At 24.1% G+C, this 11279-nt stretch overlaps 5 protein-coding genes across 5 annotated transcripts; 2 read left to right on the forward strand and 3 right to left on the reverse strand.

Moving 5' to 3' along the window:
* Nucleotides 1-420: 420 nt before the first annotated feature.
* On the forward strand, nucleotides 421-1167 carry LOC122857361 (dynein axonemal light chain 4-like). Its single transcript, XM_044159485.1, has 2 exons — nucleotides 421-632; nucleotides 797-1167. Exons 1-2 carry the CDS (start codon nucleotides 573-575, stop codon nucleotides 1043-1045), a joined length of 309 nt encoding a protein of 102 aa, XP_044015420.1. The 5' UTR covers nucleotides 421-572; the 3' UTR covers nucleotides 1046-1167.
* An 85-nt stretch (nucleotides 1168-1252) lies between these two features.
* On the reverse strand, nucleotides 1253-1668 carry LOC122857357 (dynein axonemal light chain 4-like). Its single transcript, XM_044159481.1, has one exon. It carries the CDS (start codon nucleotides 1622-1624, stop codon nucleotides 1301-1303), a length of 324 nt encoding a protein of 107 aa, XP_044015416.1. The 5' UTR covers nucleotides 1625-1668; the 3' UTR covers nucleotides 1253-1300.
* Nucleotides 1669-1741: 73 nt separating this feature from the next.
* LOC122857284 (ARF GTPase-activating protein GIT1) lies at nucleotides 1742-6298 on the reverse strand. Its single transcript, XM_044159380.1, has 7 exons — nucleotides 5997-6298; nucleotides 5345-5478; nucleotides 4844-5274; nucleotides 4492-4754; nucleotides 3657-3854; nucleotides 2826-3586; nucleotides 1742-2757 (listed from the first exon to the last, which is right to left on the reverse strand). The coding sequence occupies exons 1-7, from the start codon at nucleotides 6052-6054 to the stop codon at nucleotides 2557-2559; spliced, it is 2046 nt and encodes a 681-aa protein (XP_044015315.1). The 5' UTR covers nucleotides 6055-6298; the 3' UTR covers nucleotides 1742-2556.
* Nucleotides 6299-6379: 81 nt separating this feature from the next.
* Nucleotides 6380-7683, forward strand: LOC122857340 (60S ribosomal protein L10). The gene is made up of 4 exons (XM_044159460.1): nucleotides 6380-6485; nucleotides 6634-6663; nucleotides 6902-7207; nucleotides 7298-7683. Exons 2-4 carry the CDS (start codon nucleotides 6641-6643, stop codon nucleotides 7629-7631), a joined length of 663 nt encoding a protein of 220 aa, XP_044015395.1. The 5' UTR covers nucleotides 6380-6485; nucleotides 6634-6640; the 3' UTR covers nucleotides 7632-7683.
* On the reverse strand, nucleotides 7684-11253 carry LOC122857293 (probable E3 ubiquitin-protein ligase MGRN1). Its single transcript, XM_044159392.1, has 5 exons — nucleotides 10919-11253; nucleotides 9826-10835; nucleotides 9589-9749; nucleotides 8646-8916; nucleotides 7684-8569 (listed from the first exon to the last, which is right to left on the reverse strand). The coding sequence occupies exons 1-5, from the start codon at nucleotides 11004-11006 to the stop codon at nucleotides 8378-8380; spliced, it is 1722 nt and encodes a 573-aa protein (XP_044015327.1). The 5' UTR covers nucleotides 11007-11253; the 3' UTR covers nucleotides 7684-8377.
* Nucleotides 11254-11279: the final 26 nt, after the last annotated feature.

Consider the following 11279-nt stretch of genomic DNA (forward strand, 5'->3'; position numbering starts at 1 on the left):
AATCAATAAATAAACTACAAAAATATATATTTTTAAAAATTATTTACCTTGTTCAACAATTAATCTATCATGTATTTTTAATTTTTTAAATATTTCAACAATACAATCAGGATTTAGCTTATCAATTTCATTATAATCATTTAAAATAATATTTAAATTTTCACTTGAAGTCATTATTTTTTATTTATTGTACAACACCAACGACAGTTTAATAATGAATGTCAATAAAATCTTAATCATTGTAAACATTGATACATAAAAAAATAAAAAATTGTATTTCAACAAAAACAGGAAATTAAGCCAATGAGATTTTTAATTATTTCCTGCTTATAATACCAAAGAGGGGATGCACTTTTTGATAGAAGGGATGATCAAAGAGGGGAAAAATTATATCCCCCCCTGAATTATGGTCCACAGATATTCCCTACTCTGCGAATCATCACAGTAGTGACGGAATTATTTGGTCAGACTCACTTACTACTTGTTTACAATTTTTTTTTTTTCCTTTCTTTTCTTTATTTTTTTTCTATTCAAAGGGTGATTAAATAATTACAATAAAAACACCTGTAAAAATGACAGAAATTAAAAAAGATGATGTTGTTAAAATACTTCATACTTATCCACTTTGTAGGGTAAGTTTATTTGTAGAAAAAAAATATTACTTTTGATAGAAAAATTTCGATAAAATTTAGGGAGAGAAAAAATAGATCAATAAATGGTTTCTAAGGGTTGTGTAGAAATAATTAATTTATTTTATCAATAATAATATTTATTTAAATTTATTTATTATTTTCAGAAATGTGATATGACTGATGAAATGAAACAAGAAGCGATGGAATTATGTGTAACTGCTGCTGAAAAATATGCTGATAATTATGAGAGTGTATCACGTATGATTAAAGAAACAATGGATAAAAAATTTGGTGCATCATGGCATACAGTTGTTGGTGAAGGATATGGATTCGAAATAACTTATCAACTTAAACATCTTCTTTACATGTTTTGTGCTGGTAATCTTGCAATTTGCATTTGGAAATCTGCATAATAATTATATATATAAATTTATCATTAATTTATTGAACATTGTACCTTAAATAATTTAATCAAAATAACAAGTATTATTATTATTTAAAATAATCTCAGGCAAGAAAAAAAAAAAAAAAGTTACTTTAGTATTTTTAAGCTGTTTTTTTTTATTTAATTTTAAAATAAAAATGTCATTAATGTTTTTTTTGCAAGATGAAATAAAAATTGATATTTATATAAAATTATAAATTTTTTTTGTATAATTTATTTATATTTAATAATCAGCAACTGTTCGCCAAATAAGAATAGCAATATTTCCACCAGTGTACATATAAAGTAACATTTTTTCTTGATGTGTTACAGAAAAACCAAATGATTCACCAACAACAACTTGAAATGGTGGACCAAATTTTTGATCAAGACTTTGTTTTATCATTTTAGCAGCATGTTCATAATTTGTTGAATATTTTTCAGCAGCTGTTGTACATAATTCCATAGCCTCTTGTTTAATATCATCAGCCATATCACTCAATTTACAAAATGGATATGTATGAAATATTTGTACTGGATTTTCTTTCTTAATTTCACCAGCAGACATTTTAAATTAATACTATCTTTTATGATTTAACAAAAATATAAATTAACTTTTTATGATAAATTGTTTATTAACAAAATAAATAACCATGAATTAATTAAAACAAACAAAACAACATCAATTTTATTTATTTTTTTATTTTTCATCAACACACATAAATAATCAATGATTTAATTTATTTATTTTCGACTATATATTTAATTAAAATTTAACTTTTTATTTAATATAATTTTCATGTTAATTATCAATATTTAATATTAATTATCAATCAACAAATTGGTTTTTATTTTTTTTTGTATTTTTAAATTGATTATACAATTTTAATAACAATTTATTTAAATTAAAATATATTGTAAATGATTATTTAATTTATTATACATGCTGAAATTGATTTACATGTTTTTTCTTTAATTTTAAATAAATATAGCAAAAAAAATTAATAGTTATAAATTGATTAAAATAATGATTTTGAAAAAGAAATAAAATATTATCAAAGACGAATTTTTCTTGAATAATGTAGGTATTTTTTTATAATTAATTGCACAAAAATAGACACACACACACATACTGATATTTAAAAATTGCAATATAGAGTTTTTTTTCTTTTAAATCACCTACATTATTTAATTTTGTTTCATGTAAAATCAAACAATACTACTCAGTCTTTGTTTTTATATGAAAAAAAAAGCTAAGAATAAAATCATAAAGCTGATATGCTTGTTGAAAGCATGTAATTAATTCAATCAGCTATTAAATTATATAGTAAAAATTATATATATTTTAAATGTTAATAAAAAAAAAAAAAAAACTGGTTATTATTAAATGAATTTGATTATTAAAAATAATAATGATAAAAGTGTCTAAAATAATTTACAATTATTTACAGATAATCTTGATAATGATTTTGTTTTTTTTTTATAATAATTATTGTCTGATCAAGATAATTGAAATTGTGTTACGAGTAATTTTGTTGCTTTGGCAATGTCATATGCACATGAACGTACTTGTTGTAAACAACGATCCATGTGTTCTGGATCACTTGTACAACGTTGAAGACCAGCACATTCAGCTTGTAATCGACCAGTGTTACCATTTAATTGACGTAATGCTGATCGAATATTGTCTTCAATTGGATTCTAAAATTGACATTGAAATGAGGAATAATTCTAATCTAAAATAAGTTTATAAAACAAGTTTTTCTTACCTGTGGAAATATTGCAGTTAATTCAGCAACAGCAACACGTATACGTTCAGCACATGGTACAAATGCTTCACGATGTCCTGGATCTTGCATAGCCATCCATAGCTCTTGTATTCTTCTTGTAACTTGTTCAGTACGTCTTGTAACTTCATCACTTGATGGTAAATTAATTGCTTGATATTCCCATAAACTTTGAGTTGTATTTGGTCTTACTAATGTATCACCATCACGTTTACTTACTGGTGAATTTGAATTATTCCATGCACCTTGTTTTTTTAATCCTTCACGTGTTTCATACATTGATGCTGGTCTTTGGCTACCTCTTGGTAATGATGATGTTCTTAAATCAGTCAATGATTCTAATACAGGCTCTTGTTCACTACCACTATGACCATTTATAATATCATCTGTTATATTTTTTTTAACATTAATTTCAATATAATTTTTTAATTCTTTATTTTCATTTTTTAATTCATTTATTATATTTTTAAATTCTTCAATTTCATTTTTAAGTTCTTTTATTGTTGTTTCTGATAATGTTAATTGTTTTTTTAATACATCAACAATTGATGGTAAACCTTTTGCCATTGGTGCTAATGCTTTTTCATTATCAATTTCAGATTGTTGATTACTTGTTATATCTGATGTTACAGCAGCATAATCATCATCTGATGCAACACTATCATAAAGTGGTTCATCATCAGACATTTGTGAACCATGTTTACCTAACATTTGTTCTTTTCGTAATGCTGATACAATTGGATCTAAAAAATTTATAAATTATATTATTTATATTATCATTTATTTGGTAATAAATAAAATTATAATATTAACCTTGAAGTGGAGTATTACTAGATAATAAATGTCTTCTTTTAGCTTCAGTTAATAAATCAATAATTAATGTTGCAAATTCTTTTGGTGTAAATCTTGCTAATTTTTGTCTTCCCTGATTTCTCGTTGATGATAAATGTGGATTTACTGGTAAAAATGGTACAGTACTTCTTTCAGGAAGTGTTGCATTTGATAACCAAACTGTTAAATTTTTAAAAACAATAAATAAACATCAGATAATAATTAAATAAAAATATTAAAAAATTTAATTAATACAATAATGATTCAATTGATGATTTGAATGACAGAAATATTAATAAATATATTTGTAATTTATATTAATTTCTATTGAGGAATTGTAGAAAAAAAAATTTTTAAAAAAGCAGACAGTTATTTTCTACTTTTTTTTAGTTTTATTTTTTTTTTTTCGACTTACCTTTCCTCTGGTGATGCAAGAGAAACATATCATGCATATTAATAAACAACATTTATGCAAGGGAAAAATACTAAAGTTATATTAAAACAGTTTGATAGATAGCCTAATCATAATATCGAAATAATGAAATACTAAAAAAATAATCGAAAACACACTTTTTTTCATATTTTCATTTCGTTTTTTCAACACATCAATAATAATTTTTATATTTAAATATTTAGTCATTAAAATATTGACTAACAACATATAATTACTGGGACAAAAATAGTAAAATAGATTTTTAGATAATAAATTTCCAAGTAGATTCTAAATTCTAAAATCTACAATGATTTTTTTTTTTTTCTTTAAATATCTGTTTTATTAAATTTATGATTAATTAATTGAATAATTTATTTAACTTACTTGCTTCAGTTTCTCTACGATCAACTTCATCATAAACATCCATAGCAAGTTCTTCAAGTAAATGATTTGACAACATTTGTAAACGATTTCTAGCTTCAAGTGCCAGCTCATTACGTTCAATAGTAACAGCCCATTCAGGAATAATTAAATGTTCTTGTGTACGATGATCTGGTTTACGTGAACAAACAAATAATGTTAATCTATCAGTAACATCATACATGCATTCAACAAGTCTCTCTGATAGCTCAAAATGTCCTGCCATTCTAAAAACACACAAAATCGAAATCGAAATATTTTAATTAACATAAAACACAATAACGATATTTATTTATTTAATTATAATAATAATTACTTGGCAATATCAGCTGGTGTTTGTTTATTTGAATCAACAATATTTGGATTACCTCCATTTGATATTAATAATTCAATTTGTAATGATTGTCCAGCACGTGCAGCAACATGCAAAGGTGTTGTACCTTTTTCACAATAAAAATAATTTGAATTAGCACCTTGTGCTAATAAACGTAATGATGTTTCTAAATTACATGTTCTAACACTTGAATGTAATTGTTTACTAAGTTCTTCTTCACTTGAAAAATCATCTTTACTTGGACGTAATACAAATAATAACTGTTGATGTTTTGCACGTATAAAATCAGCTTTTGTTGGATGTAATGAATCTTTTGGTTGTGGTTTACGACGATTTATTTTTGAATTACTTGGATCTAATAATGAATGTTCCCATATACTATTTGCACCATTGTCATTCAGCGTATGTACCATCTATAAATTTTACATATTATAATACAAAAAACAATTATCATTATTTAATTTAATATTATATTCAACATACAGAACGTAAATAAGTATTCCAAGTTCCTTTATTAAGTGATTTAATATGTGATACATGACGACCAAGACTTCTGTGTATACTACAACATTCATCACACAGCAAAATTGCTCGGTTCAATGATGCCCATCCTGGTTCTATTGTATAAAATAAAAAATATATACAAAAATATTAATATTAAGATAATTATTTAAATGTTAATTTTAAGATAAAAATATTTTAAATTAGTATGAGGATGACATAAATATAGACAACTTCCTGTCTGACGTTGAGAAAATTTATTTATATATTAAATCATCATGTAAATGGGGGAGGACTTGAACCAAAACGATTCCTTTAAAAATAATTTTAAATGATTATTATAGCTTGATTTTTAATATAAAAATAGATTATTAAAAACTACATGTATTTTTTTTTTTTTTTAATGTATTGTTTAATTAATTTGCTATGTTAATTAATAGTTTATTTAGACTTGAATTATTTTAAATATTTTTTGGAGCAAGATTTATTATTGTTGTTATTTTGAATAATTATTCCATGTTCAAATTGATTAATCATTACATTGGAATGTTCAAAGCTGACAATTTTTAAAATATTATTAATCTAATAATTGTTTATTAATTTAATAATTGTTAATAATAAAAAAAAAACATACCAAGTGCTCCACAATCAGCACACAAATCAGATGATGTTTTATATTTTGGTTTTGCCATTATAATAATAAATAATAACTCAACAATTAATTACTCCAAAAAAAGAAAGAGAATTTTTTTTTAAAAAACAATTAAGAATAAATAAATAATCAATTGTTAGATTATTAAAATAAAAACACAAAGCTCTGTGACGCCATTAAAGATTATCCCTTTTTTAATATTTCTAATTATTTATTTTTAATTTTTCATAGCGACGTGATGAATTGTTTAGAGGAGAGAAAATAATAAAAAAACAAAAAAAAAATAATAATATCAACATGGCGGTTGAAATTAAGGCAAGTATACAAGAAAAAATTATCAGCCAATCACAAGCATAGAATTTAAGGTAAAGTTGGGTTTACGACAACCCTCGGATTTTTAGGGTTAGGATCCACAAAAGGAAAAAAAAAAATCATCTCACCTCCTTTGCGTCGTAACAGACATAGAGAACGGTGCGTAGTGTTTATAGCTCTAATAATTTATTATTAATCCTTGATAATAATTGTTATTAAAAAATTGAATATTATTATTTAAAAATTACTTATTAAGTGTTGTTAATTATTTTTTAATATTAATCAAGTTTTATAATTTATTTTACAGGTCAAAAATGGGCCGTCGACCAGCCAGATGGTAAGTGATCATGTGGTTTTTATTAAATTATTTATAATAATTATTTACATAACGTTTATCAATAAAATAACAATGAAAAATTGTCATTATAAATTAACTTTAATTTTCATCATCAATGAAATTAAATTTATAATCTTTTTAATATTGTCAATTGTCATTTAATAAGTGTATTTTAAGGTTATGTTAAACTGACAACAAAAAAATTAATTAATTTTTTTTTTTTTATTGTTAATTATAGTTACAGATACTGTAAGAACAAGCCATACCCAAAATCACGGTTCTGTCGTGGTGTACCAGATTCAAAAATTCGTATTTTTGATTTGGGTAAAAAAAAGGCTCCAGTAGAAGATTTTCCTCTATGTGTTCATCTTGTATCTGATGAATATGAACAACTCAGTTCAGAAGCACTTGAAGCTGGACGTATTTGCTGTAATAAATACATGGTTAAGCATGCTGGTAAAGATCAATTCCATATTCGTATGAGAGTTCATCCTTTCCATGTCATCAGAATCAACAAGATGTTGTCATGCGCTGGAGCTGATAGGTAAATAAAAATTTTAATCATATGATTATCATCATCATCAAAAGAGTTGATTACTTGACTATAATTATAATTTGTTAATTTCATTTGCAGGCTTCAAACTGGTATGAGAGGTGCTTTTGGTAAACCACAAGGTACAGTTGCACGTGTACGTATTGGACAACCAATCATGAGTGTACGTTCACTTGATCGTCATAAGGCAGTTGTTATTGAAGCTCTTCGTCGTGCCAAATTCAAGTTTCCAGGTCGTCAAAAGATCTATGTATCCAAAAAATGGGGTTTCACTAAATACGAACATGCTGAATATGAACAACTTAAAGCTGATTATCGTCTATTGCCTGATGGATCAAACGTTAAATATCTACCTGAACATGGTCCACTTTCACAATGGAAAAAATTCCGCGAAATTTTAACTGCTTCTAATTAATTTGTCAAATTATTATAAGCGTCAAAATGAAAATAAAAAACAAAAATCATAACTTTTATTGTTTATTTATTTATATTTATTAATTTTTTATTTTTCAAATATAATATGGGTGGGTGGGAAGGGGGTGGAACAAAAGCTTAAAATTTCTTTGATTAATTTTTAGGCATTTCGACAAATATTAATTGGAAATTTCTTTTACTTTCAACCTTAAAAAATTAACAAAAAGAAACATTTTAAATTTTCTATTGATAAAAAATACTAGTACATTTTGTCAAGTGTTTATTATTATTTTTATTAGTCCATTTTGACCCACGTTAACCCTAATAAATATTAAAAAATTAATTTTTAAAATTCTTAACTATAAATATTGCTTATAATGTACAAATTTAAATTTCTATCTATAATGAATAATTTAAAAAAATTATTATTTAACATTTAATTATTATTTTAAGTTAATTTTTATAAAAAAGATTATGATTGTTGCTATTAGTTGATTTAAAATAACTATATAAAATCTAAATTTGATATAATAAATAACGAGTGCTGCTTGTTGGATATTTATATATAAAAAAAAAAAAAAACAATTTCTTCTAATTTAAAAGTTGCTAAATAATTAATATCGTTATTGGTATGTCTAGTTTTAGTTTTTAAATGTCACAACTATTTAATGTTGTTTAATATTTATTAAACTTTCGTAGTACTGGTGATTCAGACATTAAATTTGTGTAGACATTGATACGCCTTTGTCAATGGGGATGACAATTTAAATCACTGTCAATTTCAGTTACTGGTAAATCATCATCATCCTCATCATCATCTTCATCATCGTCATCAACATTGTTATCACGTTTTTGTAGCTTATGAGTTGTAGAATCTTCTGTTGAATCAAGTAGTGGTGATAATTTTTCAGCTTCACTATCGTCATCTTGACATTGTGCCTTGAAAAAAATTATATACAAGATTAATACAAATGTTATTTGTGTTTAGATTTGAAAATAAATTGATTTTTTTTACCTCATAATGAGTTGATGATGGTTTTTCATTGACCAGTCTAAGTGTATCTCTAACACGTGCAGTACTTTTATCTCTAGATGTGCTTGTATCACTAGAATGTTTAATTTTTGTACTTGGTGTACGAGAATGATGATCTTGTTTTGCCATTAATACAGACATACGAAATTCTGGTGTTGGACATGGTGATGTGCCACTTACTCGTGTTGATACTGATGATAATTCACCATCTTTTGAAGTTACGTGCTTTAATACTGGTGTACGTTCTGATGATCTAAAAACAAAATATCGTATTATTTTTTAAATTAATTTTATAAAATGTTTAAAGACATTGAAAAAGTTCATTCACATCAAGGTGTTTTTGTTTTTTTTTTGTTATGAATTTTATTTAAAAATTAAAAACATGCCATAACAAATAAAGTGAATGAAATTATTGGTAAAAAAATTAGAGTAATTCAACAGTTTATAAATTAAAATTTTAAATTTGTTAAATTTATTTCGTTCACGTGTTAAAAGGTAAAAGAAAAAAAAAAAAAATTAAAATTTTAAAATAAAAAAATTAGCTTTTACAAAGGGTTAAAAATTTCGAAATTTATTTTGCTGTTAGATATACACATTTATCAATAAAATATATTAAAAAATTTAATAAAATTAACAAAAAACAAAAACAAATAAATTCCCTTAACACAAGTTTAGACAAAGAAAAAAAAATTTAAACACAAAAACAAAATGATTTAAAGCCAATGAAAAAAAATGTTTAAAAATTAAATACCTCAATATATATATATTTATAAAAAAGTAAATATTTAAAAAAAATCATTATTCCTCATGTTAGAATGCTTGTTTTACAATTTTCCTAATAAATTATAAATAATTAATATTAATAAAAAAAAGGTTTATATACTTATATAATATACATTTCATAATTCCAAATGAAATAATTTACCTGTTGAGTACTTCAACAGCTTGAATTGCACTTGCAGTATCAGTGTCTGGTGTATCTGGTGATTCAGGTGGTAATATAGCTGCTCTAGGTGTATATGGTCCATTTAATGCTTCAATCAATGACACAGCTTCATATCCAGATGGTATATTATCACAAGTACCCTTAAAAATAAGCAAATAATCAAATAATCTAATAATAATATTAAAAAAGAAATATCAAAATAGTAAAACAACTTACATCAGGCAATGATGATAATGTTGTATTATTAATACCATTACCATTTAATTTTTGTAATGCTTTAATTTGTAATAATGCTCTAAATGGTGAACGACATATTGGACAATTATTAGCTTGATAACGTAAACTATCAGCACAACCATAACATAAACATAAATGTCTACATGGTAATATAAGTGTATCTCTAACATCACACATACATATAACACATTCAGAACCATTATCATCATTATCATCATCACTACTTGCTTGTTGTTTATTAATATCATTATTTTTATTTTCAATACCATATATTTCTTGTAATAAATATGATAAACCATCAACATATAATTTTTGTTTTAAAGCTTTTAATAAATATAAATCATCTGAATGTTTTTCAATAATAGCTATTGTTGTATGTGATTGTTTTGTATCATCATTACCATCATCAGCAATACAATGTATTGCAACTGGTATTATTTCTTTATCAATATTATATATTAAATCATCATCATTATATTTTTTAGGCTCAATAATATGACTGTGTTGTATAAATTGTTGATTTGTACCTTTTTTATAATAATATGTATCTGAATTTATTGTTGGATCACGTGATAAATATGTTATACCTTTTGTTGTTATATCTTCAGTACAAAAATAATATATTTTTATTGAACAACGTACATCACAATCAAATGTAAATTCAATATTATATTTATTTGTTTTTTTATTTATATTTTTTGTATCATTATCATTATAATTTTTAATTGCATTTATTGTTTCATTTGATTCTGATGATGATGATGATGGTTGTTCAGTTGATCTAACTAAACGTAATGATTCTTTTCTAATATTAACAAGACATTTTAATGTTTTTGTTGGATCATTTGCTTGTGGTGGTGGATATGGAAATGGTGTTGGACGATTACCCAAAAAATTTAAATCACTATTTTCACCAAATAAATATGCTTCTGGTTGTGGTGTATCAAAACGTTCACCACCCATTATAAAATGACTTCCAAAATAATTTCCTAATAATAAAATAAACAATATAAAAAAAGAGTGTAGGTATTAATTAATTTGTTTTTTATTTTTTATTTAAAATTTTAATTACCTGATCTTGGTGGATATTTGTAGGCATGATTTGATGCAATATCAACTTCTTCAACACCAGCATTTTGTCTACTTGTCAATGAGCCCATTTTATAATTTATTTTTATTTATAAATTTACAATTATAACCTCAATTTTTTAATTTACCCTAATTTAAAAATTAATTACACGATTATACTTTTAATTTTTAATATTAATCACAAGATATTTTATAATTTAATAAATAAATAAATAATGATTTATGTTACTTAAAATTATGAGATTCTTAAATGTCAAAATCAGACAGAGAAAATCTGATTTTTTTTTGACGTTTGGGCTGGATGACAGGAGGGTGGGAAGGGAGTCATAACATTGGTAACGCCC

The sequence above is a fragment of the Aphidius gifuensis genome, linkage group LG5, assembly GCF_014905175.1.
Source record: "Aphidius gifuensis isolate YNYX2018 linkage group LG5, ASM1490517v1, whole genome shotgun sequence".
NCBI classification, from domain to species: domain Eukaryota; kingdom Metazoa; phylum Arthropoda; class Insecta; order Hymenoptera; family Braconidae; genus Aphidius; species Aphidius gifuensis.

Coding starts and splice junctions, on each gene's coding strand:
- LOC122857340 (XM_044159460.1), top strand. CDS start 6,641: ATGGGCCGTCGACCAGCCAGATG. Junction 6,664..6,901: donor GGCCGTCGACCAGCCAGATG/GTAAGTGATCAT, acceptor TGTTAATTATAG/TTACAGATACTGTAAGAACA. Junction 7,208..7,297: donor TCATGCGCTGGAGCTGATAG/GTAAATAAAAAT, acceptor TTTCATTTGCAG/GCTTCAAACTGGTATGAGAG.
- LOC122857357 (XM_044159481.1), bottom strand. CDS start 1,624: ATGTCTGCTGGTGAAATTAAGAAAGAAAATCCAGTACAAATATTTCAT.
- LOC122857284 (XM_044159380.1), bottom strand. CDS start 6,054: ATGGCAAAACCAAAATATAAAACATCATCTGATTTGTGTGCTGATTGT. Junction 5,275..5,344: donor GGAATACTTATTTACGTTCT/GTATGTTGAATA, acceptor TAAAATTTATAG/ATGGTACATACGCTGAATGA. Junction 4,755..4,843: donor ACACCAGCTGATATTGCCAA/GTAATTATTATT, acceptor GTGTGTTTTTAG/AATGGCAGGACATTTTGAGC.
- LOC122857293 (XM_044159392.1), bottom strand. CDS start 11,006: ATGGGCTCATTGACAAGTAGACAAAATGCTGGTGTTGAAGAAGTTGAT. Junction 9,750..9,825: donor CATTATCATCATTGCCTGAT/GTAAGTTGTTTT, acceptor CTTATTTTTAAG/GGTACTTGTGATAATATACC. Junction 8,917..9,588: donor GCTGTTGAAGTACTCAACAG/GTAAATTATTTC, acceptor TTTTGTTTTTAG/ATCATCAGAACGTACACCAG.
- LOC122857361 (XM_044159485.1), top strand. CDS start 573: ATGACAGAAATTAAAAAAGATGATGTTGTTAAAATACTTCATACTTAT. Junction 633..796: donor ATACTTATCCACTTTGTAGG/GTAAGTTTATTT, acceptor TATTATTTTCAG/AAATGTGATATGACTGATGA.